The following is a 24,566-nucleotide window of genomic DNA, read 5'->3' as shown; positions in this document are numbered from 1 at the left end:
GACATTCTCCGCTGTTGGGACAAGCGGATTTCTTCCTTGCACAGGTTGGTGGCTCTGTCGCCACAAGCCAGGAGCTCTCTTCAGTGGTGGCTTCGGCCTCTCTCTCTGTCTCAGGGACGCTCCTTCCTGACCCCGTCCTGGGTGATCCTCACCACGGATGCCAGTCTATCCGGCTGGGGAGCAGTATTTCTCCACCACCGAGCACAGGGCACTTGGACTCCGTCCGAATCAGCCCTCTCGATCAATGTGCTGGAGATCAGAGCTGTGCTTCTAGCTCTCGTAGCCTTTCACCACCTGTTGGCGGGCAAGCACATTCGAGTCCAGTCAGACAACGCGACAGCAGTTGCCTACATCAATCACCAGGGCGGGACTCGCAGCCGCCTGGCAATGTTGGAGGTTCAACGCATCCTTCAGTGGACGGAGGACTCCAAGTCTACCATATCCGCAGTCCATATCCCAGGCGTGGAAAACTGGGAGGCAGATTATCTCAGCCGTCAAACCGTGGACAGCGGCGAGTGGGCTCTGCATCAGGCAGTGTTCCGGTCGATCTGCCGCAAGTGGGGCACTCCGGAAGTGGATCTAATGGCATCCCGGCACAACAACAAGGTCCCGGTTTACGTGGCTCGCTCCCATGATCCTCAGGCCTTTGCAGCGGACGCGCTGGTTCAGGATTGGTCCCAGTTTCGTCTGGCTTACGTGTTTCCCCCTCTAGCTCTCTTGCCCAGAGTCCTGCGCAAGATCAGAATGGAGGGCCGTCGGGTCATACTCATCGCCCCAGACTGGCCCAGGCGAGCTTGGTACCCAGACCTGCCCCGTCTGTCCGTAGAGGTTCCGTGGCATCTCCCGGACCGCCCAGACCTTCTTTCTCAAGGTCTGTTTTTCCGCCAGAATTCTGCGGCTCTCAGATTGACGGCGTGGCTCTTGAGTCCTGGATCCTGACGGCTTCCGGCATTCCTCCCGAAGTCATCTCCACTATGACTCAGGCTCGGAAGTCTTCCTCGGCAAAGATTTACCACAGGACTTTGTAGAATTTTCCTGTCCTGGTGTCGTTCTTCCGGCCATGCCCCTTGGCCTTTTTCCTTGCCAACCATCCTGTCCTTTCTACAGTCCGGTCTGCAGCTAGGACTATCCCTCAATTCCCTTAAGGGACAGGTCTCGGCTCTGTCAGTGTTCTTTCAGCGGCGTATCGCCCGACTGGCTCAGGTGCGCACCTTCATGCAAGGCGCATCTCACATCATTCCACCTTACAGGCGGCCTTTGGATCCCTGGGACCTTAATCTGGTCCTCACGGCCTTACAGAAACCCCCCTTTGAGCCTCTTAGGGAAGTTTCTTTGTTTCGACTTTCACAAAAAGTCGTCTTTCTGGTGGCCATAACTTCTCTCAGGAGAGTCTCTGATTTGGCCGCGCTCTCTTCGGAGTCACCTTTTTTGTTTTTTCATCAAGATAAGGTAGTTCTCCGTCCGACTCCGGACTTTCTTCCTAAGGTGGTCTCTCCTTTTCACCTTAACCAGGACATTTCATTGCCTTCCCTTTGTCCGGCCCCTGTTCATCGCTTTGAGAAAGCGTTGCATACTTTAGATCTGGTGTGGGCGCTCCGGATCTATGTGTCACGCACCGCGGCTCTTAGGCGGTGCACCTCTCTTTTTGTGCTGACCACAGGTCAGCGCAAGGGTCTCTCGGCTTCTAAACCGACCCTAGCTCGTTGGATCAGGTTGGCCATATCCGATGCCTACCAGAGTACTCAGGTGCCTCCCCCGCCGGGGATCAAGGCACACTCGACCAGAGCTGTCGGTGCCTCTTGGGCTTTCAGGCACCAGGCTACGGCTCAGCAGGTCTGTCAGGCTGCCACTTGGTCTAGTCTGCACACCTTTTCAAAGCACTACCAAGTGCATGCTCATGCTTCGGCAGATGCGAGCTTGGGCAGACGCATCCTTCAGGCGGCTGTCGCCCATTTGTGAAGTTAGGTTTTGCCTACTTCTCAGTTTTCTGTTTATTCCCACCCATGGACTGTTTTGAGACGTCCCATGGTCTGGGTCTCCCATAAGGAACGATGAAGAAAAAGAGAATTTTGTTTACTTACCGTAAATTCTTTTTCTTATAGTTCCGACATGGGAGACCCAGCACCCTCCCTGTTGCCTGTTGGCAGTTTTCTTGTTCCGTGTGTTTTCACCGGCTGTTGTTGTAGACAGAGGTGCCGGTTGTTCCGGGTTTTGCTCTATCTCTACTTGTGGGTGGATGTCCTCCTTCAGCTTTTGCACTAAACTGGCTAGATTTGGTTATCCAGGGGGTGTATATGCTAGGAGGGAGGAGCTACACTTTTTAGTGTAGTACTTTGTGTGTCCTCCGGAGGCAGAAGCTATACACCCATGGTCTGGGTCTCCCATGTCGGAACTATAAGAAAAAGAATTTACGGTAAGTAAACAAATTTCTCTTTTTTTCTCTTATGGCTGACATATGATATTATCTGACCTCTTACTACTGCCTTGGAGGCAGCCCAATACAAACCAGCGTCCCCACTATGCTCGTGATTATCATTCTCATAAAAGCTCCAGTAGTTTTGTAAAGAAGCTTTGAAATCCTCAGATTGATATAAATATGAAGGAAACCTCCACCTTCTTTCCCGTAGTAATGTGGTAGATAATAACAAATTAAAAGTAACCGGTGCATGATCCGAAATACAGATGTCTAGGATGTTGGAGGAAAGTAAATGTGGCATCAGTGCTGGGCTTAGTAGCCAATAGTCAATCCGTGTATGTAAGTCATGGACATGTGAATAAAATGTATAATCTTTATCTATTGGGTGCTGCATGCGCTATGTGTCTATTAGTCCCAATTGATTGACGAGATATTGCAAACCACTATGGAGCACCAATAGAGGAGATGGCTGGGGACTTGACCTGTCTAAAATTCCATCATGAGCCTCATTGAAATCTCCACCTACAATTAAATTAGTCATGTCCCAACCTGTGATACTTTCGATCAATCTGGCTCTGAACTGTGGATCAGGAATATTTGGTGCATATATGTTTGCTAAGTTGTAGATAGTGCCCTCTATCTTCACTTTCACCAATAATAATCTCCCCATAGGGTCCTCTGAAACCTCCAGAACTTAATGACTAATATGCTTATTGATCAATATAGCTACCCCTCTTTGTTTTCTCGTAAATGACGCTTCTGCGCATACGGCATATTTTCTGCTGTGAAGAAATGGGTGATTGCCCTTCATCCAGTGTGTTTCCTGTAAGAAGACAATATGGCAATTTAAACGATGTAGATAATTTAAAACTTTTTTCCTCTTAATAGGAGAGTTTAACCCGTTAACATTCCAGGAGCACCAATACAGCGATTTAATCGTGGACACATTTGTGCTCTCTGTGTTAGTCATTTATCCTATTCCAGAAGGAGGAATTAATTGTAAAATTATAAACAACCTATTTGGGTTCCCTCGTCCATCCCAGTGAGTAAACGCGACAACCCATATGAGAGCTAAACTAAAGGTACGCACGCAGAGCCCCCTAACCCCTTCGCAACTAAACAAAAACCTTAATCTAATGGCAATGTCACCTGCCTCTCTGGCAGTCCTGACACTGAAAAAAAAAAGGAAAAACAGAATGAACATCAGAACTGTAGCACAGTGACGTCTCCGATTTAAGTGTCTGTGTTGACTGCTGGCGAAGCTCCATTTTCCTGAAGAAAGTAATTTAAAGCCAACTTAGGATCTTCAAAAGTCCAATTCTTTCCCCCTGTAGTGAAGCGTAGAACAGCAGGATACAGTAGACTGAAGCGAATATTTTTTTCCGCCAATAGTTTGCATACTGGATTGAAGGCTTTGCGTCTTGTTGTCAAGGCTGCTGAGTAATCTTGGAACAAAAGCAGTTTAGAGTTATTGTAGGTAAGTGAACGATTTTTTTCTAAATGCTGTCAGCAATCTGATCTTGTCTTGGAAGTCCAGGACCTTAAAAATTACTTGTCTGGGTCTGACCTCTCCATCATTTCGAGGTGGGCCCACTCTGTGGGCCCTTTCAATAGCAATTGGCCCCGACTTTAGATCCAAGTTCAAAGCTCCTGGTAGCCATTCTGAAGTGAGTTTCAGTAGATCAGCTTGCCGAACCGATTCAGGGACGCCCACCGACCTTAAATTATTGCGTCTGGACCTGTTCTCAAGATCATCTACCTTGTCCAGCAATACAGCAATGTCCTTATTCCTGCTCTCCAGCATCTCTGAAATTTCCTTTACAGAGTCCTCCATGTCAGAGACCCTCTGCTCCACATCTGTTAGCCTTGAACCCTGGGCATTAACTTGGGTGACTATAACGTCTAATGAAGACTGGAAGGCTGCCAGCCGCCCATCAATCACCGGCATCAAGAGATCCGTGATGGCCTTAGCAGTGGCCTGGGGTGGGTCTGTAGTTGCCTCAGGGGAAGCCCCTGGTGATGGGGGTGCATTTTGGTTTCGTCTTTGCGGTCTAATTCCTTTACTTGGTTGTGTAGCATTGCTCTTACCCACAAATTTATCCATAGTAAGAACTGTAAATATGGAGCTTCTTTAGAGACTGTGGTGACGTCACAATAACATAAGCTTAATTACATCTGTGTGGTAAACTTGGCTGTTTCACAATTATTTCCACGCTGTGTATGAGAGTGTATAGATGTTACTTGAAAAAGACCAGTCAGAAGGGCAGGAGGCAGGCCAGATGACTGATCCCACTTCTTTTTGTTTTTCACCCTCTTCTATACTGTCAGTGCTGGTGAAGTGGTGAAGTAGGGGTTAATCAAGTTGAGCTGTGATGCACTTCAGGCTTATCTGCCTCTGTTTACTGTTGCAGATTACAGACCTTGTGCAGCAGCCATTTAAGATGAGACCTGCAGGGATGTATCTGCCCCCTTCACAGCCCCCTGTTTATCTCCTGACCTGCTCTCACAGCCGAATGTCTCCAGGGGCTCTCAGCTCCCTCCTCACTCACAGTATTTCAGACGGTGGGCCTGTCCACGGAGCTCTGTGTGACAGGTAAACACAGCGTGCAGTCCTGTTTGCTGAGCTTGCTGCTGCTCGGTGTTTCACTAATTCTTCTGTGGCAGGGAGGGGAGTGTGTGAGAGTTCACTGAAAACTATGGCTGCCGCTGGAAGCACTTCAGTCCCCTTCCCTGTCTCCTTCTGGATGTTAGTGCCCGATATTTAACCCCTCTCTTACCAGGTCCCGGGTGTTTTCCGTTTGCAGTGGCACAGCTGCAGGGGGAGCAGGGAGGATGGGCAGCGTTCCTCTGTGCAGCACAGCCCACAGCCTGCAGCCTGGTGCTTTGTGTCAGAGCACTCCTTTCTTTGTGGTGCAGCATACACCTTTCACCTCCGGAGTATCAGGAGAGCCGGGCCTGATGTGCGCCCCTTGTCCTGGCCTTATCCCTGCAGCCTTGAGATGTTAGAATGGGCCTGGATAACGTTTTTGGCCTAGGCTGCTGCAGGAGCTCATGATAAAAGCAGCTACCTCATAGCTCCGCCTCCCGGAAGTGTCTAGTCCCTGTTCTTTAATAGATTTAATTTTTTGTTACTTACTGCCCGGGTTCTAAAAACACCAAGATGGGTGTGCTTTCCCAGTGTTTTCGTGGGGGGAGCTGCCGGAGGATACAGTGCCCATTTTACGGAAGGGGGTCGTGGTGTCAGCGCTCAGTACGGAGGTGGAATCTCAGATCGCTGGGGCCCAAGAGGAGGCACTACCTCCCCAACAAAGAATTTGAGTCTGTGGCTTAAGGTTTTGGGGGAACACAATGACTCTGATTCGGTCCTTGCGGGCCATCTTGGGGTTAAAGGTACCCAGGATTCGTCGAGATATCGTCTCCTATTTGTCTGCTTGTACTGTCTGTGCACGGTCCAAACCGTCGCACTCCCATCCGTCTGTGTTTATTACCAATGGAGGTACCTAGCAAACCCTGGACAGACATTTTCATGGACTTCATCATGGATGTTCCCCGCTCTGCTTGTAACACTGCTATTTTGGTGGTGGTGGACAGGTTTTCTAAGATGACTCACTTTGTGGCTCCACCTTCCCTACCTAATGCAAAGATGCTGGCTCAAGTCTTTATTCAGGAGGTGTTGCATACCTGCCATGAATATTAGGAAAAAGGAGATATTTAGCAATCGCATTGATCAATGTAACTGAGCCCCAAGGCCTCGTCAAGGCATATCTCTATATTGGGGTCCCTAGCTCTGTGACCCTAACTGTGTGTCATCTCATTGCAATTAAAAACCGCCTGGCAATGTTGGAGGTTCAACGCATCCTTCAGTGGACGGAGGACTCCAAGTCTACCATATCCGCAGTCCATATCCCAGGCGTGGAAAACTGGGAGGCAGATTATCTCAGCCGTCAAACCGTGGACAGCGGCGAGTGGGCTCTGCATCAGGCAGTGTTCCGGTCGATCTGCCGCAAGTGGGGCACTCCGGAAGTGGATCTAATGGCATCCCGGCACAACAACAAGGTCCCGGTTTACGTGGCTCGCTCCCACGATCCTCAGGCCTTTGCAGCGGACGCGCTGGTTCAGGATTGGTCCCAGTTTCGTCTGGCTTACGTGTTTCCCCCTCTAGCTCTCTTGCCCAGAGTCCTGCGCAAGATCAGAATGGAGGGCCGTCGGGTCATACTGATCGCCCCAGACTGGCCCAGGCGAGCTTGGTACCCAGACCTGCCCCGTCTGTCCGTAGAGGTTCCGTGGCATCTCCCGGACCGCCCAGACCTTCTTTCTCAAGGTCTGTTTTTCCGCCAGAATTCTGCGGCTCTCAGATTGACGGCGTGGCTCTTGAGTCCTGGATCCTGACGGCTTCCGGCATTCCTCCCGAAGTCATCTCCACTATGACTCAGGCTCGGAAGTCTTCCTCGGCAAAGATTTACCACAGGACTTTGTAGAATTTTCCTGTCCTGGTGTCGTTCTTCCGGCCATGCCCCTTGGCCTTTTTCCTTGCCAACCATCCTGTCCTTTCTACAGTCCGGTCTGCAGCTAGGACTATCCCTCAATTCCCTTAAGGGACAGGTCTCGGCTCTGTCAGTGTTCTTTCAGCGGCGTATCGCCCGACTGGCTCAGGTGCGCACCTTCATGCAAGGCGCATCTCACATCATTCCACCTTACAGGCGGCCTTTGGATCCCTGGGACCTTAATCTGGTCCTCACGGCCTTACAGAAACCCCCCTTTGAGCCTCTTAGGGAAGTTTCTTTGTTTCGACTTTCACAAAAAGTCGTCTTTCTGGTGGCCATAACTTCTCTCAGGAGAGTCTCTGATTTGGCCGCGCTCTCTTCGGAGTCACCTTTTTTGTTTTTTCATCAAGATAAGGTAGTTCTCCGTCCGACTCCGGACTTTCTTCCTAAGGTGGTCTCTCCTTTTCACCTTAACCAGGACATTTCATTGCCTTCCCTTTGTCCGGCCCCTGTTCATCGCTTTGAGAAAGCGTTGCATACTTTAGATCTGGTGTGGGCGCTCCGGATCTATGTGTCACGCACCGCGGCTCTTAGGCGGTGCACCTCTCTTTTTGTGCTGACCACAGGTCAGCGCAAGGGTCTCTCGGCTTCTAAACCGACCCTAGCTCGTTGGATCAGGTTGGCCATATCCGATGCCTACCAGAGTACTCAGGTGCCTCCCCCGCCGGGGATCAAGGCACACTCGACCAGAGCTGTCGGTGCCTCTTGGGCTTTCAGGCACCAGGCTACGGCTCAGCAGGTCTGTCAGGCTGCCACTTGGTCTAGTCTGCACACCTTTTCAAAGCACTACCAAGTGCATGCTCATGCTTCGGCAGATGCGAGCTTGGGCAGACGCATCCTTCAGGCGGCTGTCGCCCATTTGTGAAGTTAGGTTTTGCCTACTTCTCAGTTTTCTGTTTATTCCCACCCATGGACTGTTTTGAGACGTCCCATGGTCTGGGTCTCCCATAAGGAACGATGAAGAAAAAGAGAATTTTGTTTACTTACCGTAAATTCTTTTTCTTATAGTTCCGACATGGGAGACCCAGCACCCTCCCTGTTGCCTGTTGGCAGTTTTCTTGTTCCGTGTGTTTTCACCGGCTGTTGTTGTAGACAGAGGTGCCGGTTGTTCCGGGTTTTGCTCTATCTCTACTTGTGGGTGGATGTCCTCCTTCAGCTTTTGCACTAAACTGGCTAGATTTGGTTATCCAGGGGGTGTATATGCTAGGAGGGAGGAGCTACACTTTTTAGTGTAGTACTTTGTGTGTCCTCCGGAGGCAGAAGCTATACACCCATGGTCTGGGTCTCCCATGTCGGAACTATAAGAAAAAGAATTTACGGTAAGTAAACAAATTTCTCTTTTTTTCTCTTATGGCTGACATATGATATTATCTGACCTCTTACTACTGCCTTGGAGGCAGCCCAATACAAACCAGCGTCCCCACTATGCTCGTGATTATCATTCTCATAAAAGCTCCAGTAGTTTTGTAAAGAAGCTTTGAAATCCTCAGATTGATATAAATATGAAGGAAACCTCCACCTTCTTTCCCGTAGTAATGTGGTAGATAATAACAAATTAAAAGTAACCGGTGCATGATCCGAAATACAGATGTCTAGGATGTTGGAGGAAAGTAAATGTGGCATCAGTGCTGGGCTTAGTAGCCAATAGTCAATCCGTGTATGTAAGTCATGGACATGTGAATAAAATGTATAATCTTTATCTATTGGGTGCTGCATGCGCTATGTGTCTATTAGTCCCAATTGATTGACGAGATATTGCAAACCACTATGGAGCACCAATAGAGGAGATGGCTGGGGACTTGACCTGTCTAAAATTCCATCATGAGCCTCATTGAAATCTCCACCTACAATTAAATTAGTCATATCCCAACCTGTGATACTTTCGATCAATCTGGCTCTGAACTGTGGATCAGGAATATTTGGTGCATATATGTTTGCTAAGTTGTAGATAGTGCCCTCTATCTTCACTTTCACCAATAATAATCTCCCCATAGGGTCCTCTGAAACCTCCAGAACTTAATGACTAATATGCTTATTGATCAATATAGCTACCCCTCTTTGTTTTCTCGTAAATGACGCTTCTGCGCATACGGCATATTTTCTGCTGTGAAGAAATGGGTGATTGCCCTTCATCCAGTGTGTTTCCTGTAAGAAGACAATATGGCAATTTAAACGATGTAGATAATTTAAAACTTTTTTCCTCTTAATAGGAGAGTTTAACCCGTTAACATTCCAGGAGCACCAATACAGCGATTTAATCGTGGACACATTTGTGCTCTCTGTGTTAGTCATTTATCCTATTCCAGAAGGAGGAATTAATTGTAAAATTATAAACAACCTATTTGGGTTCCCTCGTCCATCCCAGTGAGTAAACGCGACAACCCATATGAGAGCTAAACTAAAGGTACGCACGCAGAGCCCCCTAACCCCTTCGCAACTAAACAAAAACCTTAATCTAATGGCAATGTCACCTGCCTCTCTGGCAGTCCTGACACTGAAAAAAAAAAGGAAAAACAGAATGAACATCAGAACTGTAGCACAGTGACGTCTCCGATTTAAGTGTCTGTGTTGACTGCTGGCGAAGTTCCATTTTCCTGAAGAAAGTAATTTAAAGCCAACTTAGGATCTTCAAAAGTCCAATTCTTTCCCCCTGTAGTGAAGCGTAGAACAGCAGGATACAGTAGACTGAAGCGAATATTTTTTTCCGCCAATAGTTTGCATACTGGATTGAAGGCTTTGCGTCTTGTTGTCAAGGCTGCTGAGTAATCTTGGAACAAAAGCAGTTTAGAGTTATTGTAGGTAAGTGAACGATTTTTTTCTAAATGCTGTCAGCAATCTGATCTTGTCTTGGAAGTCCAGGACCTTAAAAATTACTTGTCTGGGTCTGACCTCTCCATCATTTCGAGGTGGGCCCACTCTGTGGGCCCTTTCAATAGCAATTGGCCCCGACTTTAGATCCAAGTTCAAAGCTCCTGGTAGCCATTCTGAAGTGAGTTTCAGTAGATCAGCTTGCCGAACCGATTCAGGGACGCCCACCGACCTTAAATTATTGCGTCTGGACCTGTTCTCAAGATCATCTACCTTGTCCAGCAATACAGCAATGTCCTTATTCCTGCTCTCCAGCATCTCTGAAATTTCCTTTACAGAGTCCTCCATGTCAGAGACCCTCTGCTCCACATCTGTTAGCCTTGAACCCTGGGCATTAACTTGGGTGACTATAACGTCTAATGAAGACTGGAAGGCTGCCAGCCGCCCATCAATCACCGGCATCAAGAGATCCGTGATGGCCTTAGCAGTGGCCTGGGGTGGGTCTGTAGTTGCCTCAGGGGAAGCCCCTGGTGATGGGGGTGCATTTTGGTTTCGTCTTTGCGGTCTAATTCCTTTACTTGGTTGTGTAGCATTGCTCTTACCCACAAATTTATCCATAGTAAGAACTGTAAATATGGAGCTTCTTTAGAGACTGTGGTGACATCACAATAACATAAGCTTAATTACATCTGTGTGGTAAACTTGGCTGTTTCACAATTATTTCCACGCTGTGTATGAGAGTGTATAGATGTTACTTGAAAAAGACCAGGCAGGAGGCAGGCCAGATGACTGATCCCACTTCTTTTTGTTTTTCACCCTCTTCTATACTGTCAGTGCTGGTGAAGTGGTGAAGTAGGGGTTAATCAAGTTGAGCTGTGATGCACTTCAGGCTTATCTGCCTCTGTTTACTGTTGCAGATTACAGACCTTGTGCAGCAGCCATTTAAGATGAGACCTGCAGGGATGTATCTGCCCCCTTCACAGCCCCCTGTTTATCTCCTGACCTGCTCTCACAGCCGAATGTCTCCAGGGGCTCTCAGCTCCCTCCTCACTCACAGTATTTCAGACGGTGGGCCTGTCCACGGAGCTCTGTGTGACAGGTAAACACAGCGTGCAGTCCTGTTTGCTGAGCTTGCTGCTGCTCGGTGTTTCACTAATTCTTCTGTGGCAGGGAGGGGAGTGTGTGAGAGTTCACTGAAAACTATGGCTGCCGCTGGAAGCACTTCAGTCCCCTTCCCTGTCTCCTTCTGGATGTTAGTGCCCGATATTTAACCCCTCTCTTACCAGGTCCCGGGTGTTTTCCGTTTGCAGTGGCACAGCTGCAGGGGGAGCAGGGAGGATGGGCAGCGTTCCTCTGTGCAGCACAGCCCACAGCCTGCAGCCTGGTGCTTTGTGTCAGAGCACTCCTTTCTTTGTGGTGCAGCATACACCTTTCACCTCCGGAGTATCAGGAGAGCCGGGCCTGATGTGCGCCCCTTGTCCTGGCCTTATCCCTGCAGCCTTGAGATGTTAGAATGGGCCTGGATAACGTTTTTGGCCTAGGCTGCTGCAGGAGCTCATGATAAAAGCAGCTACCTCATAGCTCCGCCTCCCGGAAGTGTCTAGTCCCTGTTCTTTAATAGATTTAATTTTTTGTTACTTACTGCCCGGGTTCTAAAAACACCAAGATGGGTGTGCTTTCCCAGTGTTTTCGTGGGGGGAGCTGCCGGAGGATACAGTGCCCATTTTACGGAAGGGGGTCGTGGTGTCAGCGCTCAGTACGGAGGTGGAATCTCAGATCGCTGGGGCCCAAGAGGAGGCACTACCTCCCCAACAAAGAATTTGAGTCTGTGGCTTAAGGTTTTGGGGGAACACAATGACTCTGATTCGGTCCTTGCGGGCCATCTTGGGGTTAAAGGTACCCAGGATTCGTCGAGATATCGTCTCCTATTTGTCTGCTTGTACTGTCTGTGCACGGTCCAAACCGTCGCACTCCCATCCGTCTGTGTTTATTACCAATGGAGGTACCTAGCAAACCCTGGACAGACATTTTCATGGACTTCATCATGGATGTTCCCCGCTCTGCTTGTAACACTGCTATTTTGGTGGTGGTGGACAGGTTTTCTAAGATGACTCACTTTGTGGCTCCACCTTCCCTACCTAATGCAAAGATGCTGGCTCAAGTCTTTATTCAGGAGGTGTTGCATACCTGCCATGAATATTAGGAAAAAGGAGATATTTAGCAATCGCATTGATCAATGTAACTGAGCCCCAAGGCCTCGTCAAGGCATATCTCTATATTGGGGTCCCTAGCTCTGTGACCCTAACTGTGTGTCATCTCATTGCAATTAAAAACTGCTATGGGTGGAGAGGGGTAACTAAGGACTTTCTTATATAGGAGATGGAAAAAACATGGCCGAAAGGGGCGGAGCTGTGTTCACATTCAGAAAAAAAAACTACATATAACTGAATAGGATAACTGAAGTGAGCACTAATATATATATTATGAGTGCAAGCCAAAAATTACATACTATATACGGATAAGGCTGCACATCAAACTTAGATAATAGTATAATGCCTCAAGCATATGGACAAATATTGGAATATACAATGAAAAATGCTACTTGCTAATTTGAACATGTGAATAATGAATTGCATACCTGCCATGAATATTAGGAAAAAGGAGATATTTAGCAATCGCATTGATCAATGTAACTGAGCCCCAAGGCCTCGTCAAGGCATATCTCTATATTGGGGTCCCTAGCTCTGTGACCCTAACTGTGTGTCATCTCATTGCAATTAAAAACTGCTATGGGTGGAGAGGGGTAACTAAGGACTTTCTTATATAGGAGATGGAAAAAACATGGCCGAAAGGGGCGGAGCTGTGTTCACATTCAGAAAAAAACTACATATAACTGAATAGGATAACTGAAGTGAGCACTAATATATATATATTATGAGTGCAAGCCAAAAATTACATACTATATACGGATAAGGCTGCACATCAAACTTAGATAATAGTATAATGCCTCAAGCATATGGACAAATATTGGAATATACAATGAAAAATGCTACTTGCTAATTTGAACATGTGAATAATGAATTGCATACCTGCCATGAATATTAGGAAAAAGGAGATATTTAGCAATCGCATTGATCAATGTAACTGAGCCCCAAGGCCTCGTCAAGGCATATCTCTATATTGGGGTCCCTAGCTCTGTGACCCTAACTGTGTGTCATCTCATTGCAATTAAAAACTGCTATGGGTGGAGAGGGGTAACTAAGGACTTTCTTATATAGGAGATGGAAAAAACATGGCCGAAAGGGGCGGAGCTGTGTTCACATTCAGAAAAAAACTACATATAACTGAATAGGATAACTGAAGTGAGCACTAATATATATATTATGAGTGCAAGCCAAAAATTACATACTATATACGGATAAGGCTGCACATCAAACTTAGATAATAGTATAATGCCTCAAGCATATGGACAAATATTGGAATATACAATGAAAAATGCTACTTGCTAATTTGAACATGTGAATAATGAATTGCATACCTGCCATGAATATTAGGAAAAAGGAGATATTTAGCAATCGCATTGATCAATGTAACTGAGCCCCAAGGCCTCGTCAAGGCATATCTCTATATTGGGGTCCCTAGCTCTGTGACCCTAACTGTGTGTCATCTCATTGCAATTAAAAACTGCTATGGGTGGAGAGGGGTAACTAAGGACTTTCTTATATAGGAGATGGAAAAAACATGGCCGAAAGGGGCGGATCTGTGTTCACATTCAGAAAAAAACTACATATAACTGAATAGGATAACTGAAGTGAGCACTAATATATATATTATGAGTGCAAGCCAAAAATTACATACTATATACGGATAAGGCTGCACATCAAACTTAGATAATAGTATAATGCCTCAAGCATATGGACAAATATTGGAATATACAATGAAAAATGCTACTTGCTAATTTGAACATGTGAATAATGAATTGCATACCTGCCATGAATATTAGGAAAAAGGAGATATTTAGCAATCGCATTGATCAATGTAACTGAGCCCCAAGGCCTCGTCAAGGCATATCTCTATATTGGGGTCCCTAGCTCTGTGACCCTAACTGTGTGTCATCTAATTGCAATTAAAAACTGCTATGGGTGGAGAGGGGTAACTAAGGACTTTCTTATATAGGAGATGGAAAAAACATGGCCGAAAGGGGCGGAGCTGTGTTCACATTCAGAAAAAAACTACATATAACTGAATAGGATAACTGAAGTGAGCACTAATATATATATTATGAGTGCAAGCCAAAAATTACATACTATATATGGATAAGGCTGCACATCAAACTTAGATAATAGTATAATGCCTCAAGCATATGGACAAATATTGGAATATACAATGAAAAATGCTACTTGCTAATTTGAACATGTGAATAATGAATTGCATACCTGCCATGAATATTAGGAAAAAGGAGATATTTAGCAATCGCATTGATCAATGTAACTGAGCCCCAAGGCCTCGTCAAGGCATATCTCTATATTGGGGTCCCTAGCTCTGTGACCCTAACTGTGTGTCATCTCATTGCAATTAAAAACTGCTATGGGTGGAGAGGGGTAACTAAGGACTTTCTTATATAGGAGATGGAAAAAACATGGCCGAAAGGGGCGGAGCTGTGTTCACATTCAGAAAAAAACTGAATTAGCAAGTAGCATTTTTCATTGTATATTCCAATATTTGTCCATATGCTTGAGGCATTATACTATTATCTAAGTTTGATGTGCAGCCTTATCCGTATATAGTATGTAATTTTTGGCTTGCACTCATAATATATATATTAGTGCTCACTTCAGTTATCCTATTCAGTTATATGTAGTTTTTTTCTGAATGTGAACACAGCTCCGCCCCTTTCGGCCATGTTTTTTCCATCTCCTATATAAGAAAGTCCTTAGTTACCCCTCTCCACCCATAGCAGTTTTTAATTGCAATGAGATGACACACAGTTAGGGTCACAGAGCTAGGGACCCCAATATAGAGATATGCCTTGACGAGGCCTTGGGGCTCAGTTACATTGATCAATGCGATTGCTAAATATCTCCTTTTTCCTAATATTCATGGCAGGTATGCAATTCATTATTCACATGTTCAAATTAGCAAGTAGCATTTTTCATTGTATATTCCAATATTTGTCCATATGCTTGAGGCATTATACTATTATCTAAGTTTGATGTGCAGCCTTATCCGTATATAGTATGTAATTTTTGGCTTGCACTCATAATATATATATTAGTGCTCACTTCAGTTATCCTATTCAGTTATATGTAGTTTTTTTCTGAATGTGAACACAGCTCCGCCCCTTTCGGCCATGTTTTTTCCATCTCCTATATAAGAAAGTCCTTAGTTACCCCTCTCCACCCATAGCAGTTTTTAATTGCAATGAGATGACACACAGTTAGGGTCACAGAGCTAGGGACCCCAATATAGAGATATGCCTTGACGAGGCCTTGGGGCTCAGTTACATTGATCAATGCGATTGCTAAATATCTCCTTTTTCCTAATATTCATGGCAGGTATGCAATTCATTATTCACATGTTCAAATTAGCAAGTAGCATTTTTCATTGTATATTCCAATATTTGTCCATATGCTTGAGGCATTATACTATTATCTAAGTTTGATGTGCAGCCTTATCCGTATATAGTATGTAATTTTTGGCTTGCACTCATAATATATATATTAGTGCTCACTTCAGTTATCCTATTCAGTTTTATTCAGGAGGTGGTCTGACTCCATGGGGTTCCATCTGACATTGTGTCTGATAGGGGTATGCAGTTCATAGCTAACTTTTGGATATATTTTTCCTCTGGGTTGGGGATTAAGTTATCCTACTCGTCTACTTTCCAACCACTGCTCAATAGTCAAAAGGAACGTGTAAATCAGAACCTTGAGCAATACTTGCGTTGTTTTGTTTCTGATAATCAGAAGGAGTTTTCGACATTCCTCCCTCTGGCGGAATTTTCTATCAACAACGAACAGCCCTTGGGAGTGTCTTCTTTTTTCTGTGTGTTTGGCCAACATCTGCGGTTTTCTACCTTAGGCAAGGGTTACTCTTCTCGGGTACCAGAGGAGGATCAAGCTGGCTCCGCATTGGCATTTACATGGGTTAAGGTTCAAAAGCACTTGTGTGACATAAGCTCCAAATATAAGCGTGTGGCCGACTGTGGTCGTGTGCCGGACCCGGATCAGTGTGTGGGTGACTGGGTGTAGTTATATGCTAAAAATCTGAAATTTAAAGTGCCTTCTCTTAAGTTGGCTCCTCGTTTTATTGGTCCATTTACGATCTCTGCCATTGTCAATCCACTGGCCTATCGGTTGTCCCTGACGGCGGTTTACAAGATACACAACATATTTCACAAATCTCTGTTGAAAAAGTTTGTGGAACAGGGAGCCCTGCCGCCGGTTCACCCTCTGTGGTAGTCAACAGGGTTCTGGAGTTTAAAGTCTCTAAGAATTTGGATTCTTGTTAGGTGCGGCGGTCCCTGCAGTATCTGGTGAACTTCCAGGGCTATGATCCTGAGGAGAGGACTTGGGTGCCTGCTTCCAATGTCTATGAGATCGCCTAGTCAGGTCCGTCTATCTCAGACATCCGGAGAAGCCAGGATCAGTGCTTCCTGAGGGTCCGAAGGCCCCTCGTAGAGGGAGGGGTACTGACATGTGCCATACTTCTACTGCATCAAACTCTGCTCACATTGCAGAGTCCGACAGGCAACCTGGTCTCTTAAGTGCTTAGCTCGGCTGGGCATCGGCTCAGTTGTTTCACTGCTTCCAGACGTGCAGGGGTTAATCATTGTTGGAGCAGCGTGCTGAGAACCAGGTTGCTAATTTCCTTCCACAGCTGGTCTCCTATTTAAGGCTGGGGTGTGTAGTAGGAGACCGCCAAAGATAGTTTCTGCTTGCAGTTATGATATCCCGGTGATACTCCATTTGGTGATCAGCAATTTGTTGTCTGCATTGCATGATAGCTCCTTGGTGTGACTTACTCCTTTCCCTTTGGTTTATTCCCTCCGGTGTCTTTTTGTCTCTCCTCTGTGGATATTTGCATGTGAGTTTCAGTTTATCCCTGTTTCTTTGTTTTGTGGGAGGTGTCATTCTTTGTGTCCTGCCCAGCCTTGGGTTGTGGGTGCGGGGGTATTAAATCAGGGCCCAACAGGAGACAGGGACACGCTGCTGGCTCAACCCTGACTACCTTCAAGTCTATCGTCAGGATAAGGGATAGCATAGGGTCCCCAGCCTTAGGGTCAGCTGAGGGGCCCCTATGCCATCCATACTCCCCGTGACAGAAAACTTACAAAATCAGCAGTGTATCAAATACATTTTCCCCCCACTGTAGTTGCATTGTGTAATAAATAACACCACTATGGCTTACATGTATGGTTTGGTGCATGAAGGGGTTGAGGTTAGTTCACACTGCTTTTGCAGTGTATTCTAACGGAAATGTGAGGCTCACAGCAACTTATAAGATCTTTAAGACAGATCTAAAGACAGTGTATGTGTAAAAGCTGCTAGTGATTGTAAGATCGTTCAATTCTTGCAAAACCAAATGTTTCAACTTGCTTAAAAATTATCACTTGTGGGCATAAAATTTCACCTTGTAATAAGTCGCTAAAAGCTGTAATACATGCTTTTGGGAGCAATTAGTGACTTTCCATCAACCTCAACAGCGATCTTTCGAGCAAATATTTGCTTTTGTAATAATGTGCTTGTATGATAACGACATAAGTATTCGCTTGTGAATCGCTACCGTTAATAATCCTACTGTCTAATAACACTTTTACTTTCTGGTTACTTGGAGCAGGTGGTCCACCTTTCCTGACATTTATGGTTAGTGGCTATCTAACAACAAATAAATGGCCTGTCACTGTTTGTTCTGAACCCACACTGTTATGATTTTATTTACACATTCAGATTTGTACATTTGAACAAACATATAGCTCAGGAAAGTGAGAGCTGTGATAAGGAGATCTGCTTTGAAAACTACGCATGCTGGGTACTAGAGATTTTGATTATGCACGATTGATAAGGCTAAGTTCACACATCAGTTTTTTGCCATCAGGCACAATTCGGTGTGTGCCTGATGCAACGCATCCGTCGCAGATTGTGTAAAAACTGATGCGACGAATGCAGCAAAAAGCAGATTCGTTTTTTTTTTTTTTTTCCATGCCGAGAGAGGGAGAGAGCCCATCATCACTGCACACACCGGCACTACCGCCCCCATCATCACTGCACACACCGGCACTACCGCCCCCATCATCACTGCACACACCGGCACTACCGCACCCATCATCACCGCGCACACCCCGGCACTACCTGAGTGAAGTGTCCGGTGACAGCGCGGCTCACTTCAGTTGCTGCGTGGAGCTGACACAGACCGGTCGTGTGCTACGGCGCTCCCTGTCAGCTTCATGTAGCAGAGCTGAAAGCGTCGTGAGGATTACGCCGGACCTGGAGGGGTGTTTGGGGATTAATAAAGTGGTAAATGATGGGGGATTTTTTTGTCTTTTATTCCAAATAAAGGATTTTTCGTTGAGTGTGTTTATTTACTTTCACTTACAGGTTAATCATGGAAGGTATCTCGGGGAGACGCCTGCCATGATTAACCTAGGACTTGAGTGGCAGCTATAAGCTGCCATTTAACTCCTTATTACCTCGATTGCCACCGCACCAGGGCAATTCGGGATGAGCCGGGTAGAGTCCCGGGACTGTCGCATCTAATGGATGCGGCAATTCCGGGCGGCTGCTGGCTGATATTTTTAGGGTGGTGGGCTCCCCATAACGTGGAGCTCCCCATCCTGAGAGTACCAGCCATCAGCTGTGTGGCTTTGCCTTGGCTATATTACGCCCGGTTTTTTTTAATTATTTATTTTACTGCACTGTACAGACCCGCCCACCGGCGGCTGTGATTGTGTAACGCCTGCCTGGATCCACAGACTCAGATGGGCTGTAAAGGGGAGGCTAGAGGAAAGCCACTCACCAAGTAGGACCCCCAGAACCCTGAAACCCTTTAACCTCTATACAGGGATTTTGGAATTACACCGGGAACTGGAGATCACTACCTGTGGAAGGCTGCAGTCCGATGAGAGTAGTAATCAGGCAGGGTCAAACCAGGAATTGCGGAACAGGGACAGAAGCGGCGGGCAGTGACGTAGTCAGTAAACGTAGCAGAGGTCAGATCCGGGTCGGGCAGCAAGGTACAAAAACAGTAGGCAGAAGGGTAGTCAAAACACGCAGAAGTCAACACACAGGAATCACCAAACAGAATAGGACGTAACAGGAGCCAGGAAAATCAGAACTATATCTGGCAGTAATCATGTGACAGGAGGGGAAATAAGAAGGGTGTGGTGTCTTCCCATTGGCTGTAGCTGAACGCTGGCAACTTCAGCTGGAAGACACATGCCACCCACAGTCAGCCAGCGGTACTGCAGATCCCAAGCTAACCCAGCCCAGTGGATGATCGGAGCCTGCGCCCACTGGTGCCGCTGGCATCGACTTCTCTCCCATCACCAGCACCATCCACGGCAGGAACACGGCGTCGCCTGCCGATCGGAGCAGAAGTCGCTGGAGCAGACTCCGGCGGTGACGTAACAGATTGGTTGCAAGGATATACAGGTAGAGGAGAAAACCGGGTTTATGCCGCGCTAGAAACCACTGATGCGTGTAGATAAAAAGATTTATTTTTATTATACAGTTCTACGCATTTCAGAAACATCCGTCTCCTTCCTCAGGAAAAGAAATCCAATTGGATTTCTTTTCCTGAGGAAAGAGACGGATGTCTCTGAAACGCGTAGAACTGTATAATAAAAAAAAATCTTTTTTATCTACACGCATCAGTGGTTGCTAGCGCGGCATACACCCGGTTTTCTCCTCTACCTGTATATCACTGAAACCTCCTCCGGGGCTGCTGCTAAACCACCAGGCACTCACAGGCTATCATAAGGGGTTTTGACTGGCACAACCTCATCAAGTGAGTGTATCTCTGTCTTGTCTTTCCACCCTCATACCGGGTAAGACCCTATTGCGCCTTTTTCCCCTCCTACAGCTTCACAAGGTCATTGGTTGCAGGGAGACAGCTGTCACTCAGCATGGGGGCGTGTCTGACTGCAACTAATCATAGGTGCCGGTGGGCGGAGGAAGCAGGGAATACGTGATAGAATAATGAGCGTCCGGCATTTTCAAAAGAGGAGAAGCCGCCAGAGCAGTGTGACAGCTGTGCAGCGCCGCGCCCGTGATCGGTGAGTATAAAGGAGGGAGGGAGAGACTGACCGACAGAGAGAGAGACCGACGGACACACCATGTGGGCATGCCCAGAAACGAAAAACGGAAACCGGCGCCGGTTTCCGGCATATGACGTGTGTCGACGAATCCGGTGCCCATAGGCTTCCATTATGAAAAAAAAACGTTCGGCGCAATCCGTTTTTTCGAAAAAACTTTCACTTCAATGTTCCATCCAGCCGCCGGACAAGCACACTTTGCTGGAACGTAAGGCCATCCGGCACAATTCAGCGCTAATAGAAGTCTATGGAGGAAAAAACGCATCTGGTGGCAACAGATGCCGGATGCGTTTTTCATGTTTTTGCCGGATTGCGCCTGATGGCCAAAAACTGATGTGTGAAAGCAGCCTAAGAGTTCTTTCAGGAGAGAAGTGTCTGGCATCTTAGGAGTTAACTCATCTACTGGGCTCTAAGTACTGCATATAATTGACCAGCTTTGGTGTCTGAGTTCTGTGCAGCAAGCTGTACACTATGTAGAATAAAAACTGTCACAGCAGTAAAATGAACCAATAGAAAAAGTAAGTAATTATTAAATTTGCCTATTTTCATGGTAACTAACTAGAATAATTTAACCCATTAACGATTTTGGGCAGTAAAATTACATCTCTGGGGTTATAGTGTTAATCCCACCCGGCTACCGGGAGGGATCCACACACATGTCAGCTGATTTGTACAGCTGACATGTGTGCCTAGCAGGCACGAGCAGATCCGTAATCTGCCCATACCTGTTAACCCCTTAAATGGCGCTGTCAAAATGTGACAGCACCATTATAGTCGCGGTTAAAGTTTAGTCACCACCCGACACCAGAAGTCACATGACGTGATCACGTGGATCCAATGGTTGTCATGGTAGCACAGGATCATATGATGACTCCTGTAGCTCACATGACTCACTTCCTGTTTCACTTGGCCGAGACCTGTGTGAAACGGGAGGAGCATATCTGGTGTTCACAGCTGTGTATATGTCATCTGCAGATATGGAAGAGCGATCACACTGCTAATCCTTATAGTCCCCTAGGGGGACTAGTAAAATAAAAAAAAAAAGTTTTGAAAATTTAAAAAAAATTCTAAAAGTTCAAATCACCCCCCTTTCGCCCCATTGAAAATTAAAGGGTTAAAAAAAAATATACACAAATTTGGTATTACCGCGTTCAAAAATATCCGATCTATCGAAATATAAAATCAATTAATCTGATCGGTAAGCGGCGTAGCAGCAAAAAAATTCCAAACGCCAAAATTACGTTGTTTGGTCTCGGCAAATTTTACTCAAAATGCAATAACATGCGATCAAAGGTAGCATCTGCACAAAAATGGTACCATTAAAAACGTCATCTCGAAACTCAAAAAATAAGCCTGAGCCCCAGATCCCGAAAAATGAGAATGCTATGGGTCGTGGAAAATGGCGCAAAAAGTGCGGCACGTTTTTTGGACAAACGTCAGATTTTTTTTTTAACCCTTAGATAAAAGTAAACCTATACATGTTTGGTGTCGACAAACTCGCACCGACCTGAGGCATCATATGGACACATGAGTTTTACCATATAGTGAACGAAGTGAAAAAAATATCTCAAAAACAATTGTGCAATCACAGGGTTTTTTTTTCAATTTTTCCGTATTTGGGATTTTTTTGTCATTTTCCAGTACACTATATGGTAAAACAAATAGTTCCATTTAAAGGTACAACTTGTTCCGCAAAAAACAAGCCCACACATGGCTATATTGACGGAAAAATAAAAAAGTTAAGGCTCTTGGAGGAAGAATGGCTAAAAAAAATCCTGGAAAGCACAAAATCAGCCAGTCGTGAAGGGGTTAATAACATAAAAATACCCTGTTAACTTCATATACCTTATTCACATACTTTGCTTCGGTTATCTTTTCCCAGCAAGTAACTTATTTTCATATATTGATTCTTATTTATGTTTTTTAAGAAGTTGATCCTTGCTTTAGTTATCTTTTGCCCAGCAAGTAACTTATTTTCATATATTCAGTGTTATTTATGTTTTTTAGGAACTTGATAAGAAAGATATAAGTAATGTGTCACTGTTGCTGAATGTTATTTATAAGTTTTCCAAATGCATGACTTCCAGTCATGAAGAATGGCTCACAACAGCGATCAATCAGGGACTTGTTGAAAAGATAAGTATATTTATTTACTTGTTTCCTGCTAGGCATTCTTTATCACCGATAACAAATCTAGACAGTTATTTGTCTCATAAATAAAATACATTTCTTTCTAAATTACTTTAAAAGATTATTCCCCAAATCATAATATGACCTCAGTTTTTTATACATAGAAAATGAATAATATGTGCCAAAATAACCTATTTTTTAAAGGGAAGGGAAATGCACAATCAAAACACATTTTTTTTAAGTATTAATGTTTTGTTTAAATATTATCATTTGTTTATAATTGAGGAAAATATAAAAAAAATAATTTAAAAAGTTTGATATTTTCCACTCTTAAACACTAGGGAAAGCAGCCGCTGAAAACTTAGTGTACAACTAGCTCACATTACAACTACAGTAAATGTGGGCGGAATCTGCTCTCATGTGTCTGATGGAATTCCTCCCCTGCCCTTCTGGTTGTTTGTAAAAGGATAAGGGAGGATGAAGTTTACCATCTAAAGGCCCCGTCACACTAAGCAACATCGCTAGCAACATCGCTGCTAACGAACAACTTTTGTGACGTTGCTAGCGATGTTGCTGTGTGTGACATCCAGCAACAACCTGGCCCCTGCTGTGAGGTCGTTGGTTGTTGCTGAATGTCCTGGGCCATTTTTTAGTTGTTGCTGTCCCGCTGTGAAGCACAGATCGCTGTGTGTGACAGCGAAACAGCAACAACTAAATGTGAAGGCAGCAGGAGCCGGCTTCTGCGGAGGCTGGTAACCAATGTAAACATCGGGTAACCAAGAAGCCCTGTCCTTGGTTACCCGATATTTACCTTTGTTACCAGCCTCAGCCGCTCTCACTGTCAGTGCCGGCTCCTGCTCTGTGCACATGTAGCTGCAGGACACATCGGGTTAATTAACCCGATGTGTGCTGTAGCTAGGAGAGCAAGGAGCCAGCGCTAAGCAGTGTGCGCTGCTCCCTGCTCTGTGCACATGTAGCTGCAGCACACATCGGGTAATTAACCCGATGTGTGCTGTAACTAGGAGAGCAGGGAGCCAGCGCTCAGTGTGCGCTGCTCCCTGCTCTCTGCACGTGTGGCTGGTCACTGGTTGCTGGTGAGCTCACCAGCAACTCGTGTAGCGACGCTCCAGCGATCCCTGCCAGGTCAGGTTGCTGGTGGGATCGCTGGAGCGTCGCAGTGTGACATCTCACCAGCAACCTCCTAGCAACTTACCAGCGATCCCTATCGTTGTTGGGATCGCTGGTAAGTTGCTTAGTGTGACTGGACCTTTAGTGCGGAGCCATTTTGTTGGTGACTGCAAAATGATCCTGAACTGTGGAAAGTGTCACCGAGAACTGCTGGTATAGTGCTCTACTGTATACTGTTCCCCAAATACTCTGCCACCATATTATTGTGCCCCATAATACTATGCCCCCATATTACTGTGCCCCGATAATAACGTGCCACCTCCGATCCCAGCAGCTCCTCCTGTCAACACTCTTCCCTCTCTGAGCTCAGAACTCTGACAGCAGGAACTATCAGGAGCGAAAGCCTGACATGAGTACATGCCGTGAGGAGTGGTGATCTGCCGCACGAGCCTGGAATTGTACTAATGGTGTTAGGCTGCAGATCATCGCTCCCCGAAACATGTACTTTTCAGACCTGTGCTCCCAGCAGTTTTCCTGTCAGCCTGGTGACTCGGCAGCTCCTCTTGTTAGCACTCAGAGCAGTGACAGAAGGAGATGCTGGGAGCGGAGATCTGAGGTGAGTACATGCATCGGGGAGTGATGATGACAGCCTGGCATCATTAGTACAATCCCAGGCTCAGGTTGCAAACACTGTTCCACTCCACCGCCGCCACCACCGTGCTCAGGGAGAAAGTGGAACACACAATAAATGCTCCTCCCAGATCTGTGATCTGGATAGTCCAGGTCACAGCAGGGAGCAGCCACAGTGCAGGATATAGGGTAGGATGCCGTCTATTATCTCTATGCACAGGGCGCTGCCGTATTTATGGTGTTCTTATGGGGTCCATAAGGAAAAACCTACTCTTTAGCCTTAGCTTCTCACCTAGCCAAATCAGATCTCATACTTTGCACTGATGAGGGGCAATACCCCAAAACATAATGTCTTCAAATTTTGATTCTGGTTTGGCTTATGTATACTAAGTCATATGACAAGGCTTGTTAAAGGGTTAATATTGACTTTTAGGATTGCTACTTCCAATAGGTGGCACAAGAGTTCAGGTTCCACTACTTGGACAACCCCTTCTCATTTCATTTGCTTGACCCCATTAAAATAAAAAAATTCTTATACTGACTTCCCATGATGGCGCTGTTCCAGCTTTCCTAGCACTCGCTGTAGCGTGGCTCAAAT

At 45.9% G+C, this 24,566-nt stretch overlaps 1 protein-coding gene across 1 annotated transcript in view; it reads left to right on the top strand.

The window, feature by feature from the left end:
• The window catches only part of LOC142312786 (synaptonemal complex protein 2-like), a 62,382-nt gene extending 40,082 nt beyond the window's left edge, over positions 1 to 22,300 (top strand). The window contains exon 4 of the mRNA XM_075351776.1: positions 22,088 to 22,300. Coding sequence (XP_075207891.1) covers positions 22,088 to 22,300 — 213 coding nt within the window. The remainder of the gene's footprint in view (positions 1 to 22,087) is intronic.
• The last annotated feature ends 2,266 nt before the right edge of the window (positions 22,301 to 24,566 follow it).

Source organism: Anomaloglossus baeobatrachus, chromosome 5 (genome assembly GCF_048569485.1).
Source record: "Anomaloglossus baeobatrachus isolate aAnoBae1 chromosome 5, aAnoBae1.hap1, whole genome shotgun sequence".
NCBI classification, from domain to species: domain Eukaryota; kingdom Metazoa; phylum Chordata; class Amphibia; order Anura; family Aromobatidae; genus Anomaloglossus; species Anomaloglossus baeobatrachus.
Note: the sequence above shows the minus strand (reverse complement) of the source record. Positions and strands in the feature narration are given on the sequence as shown.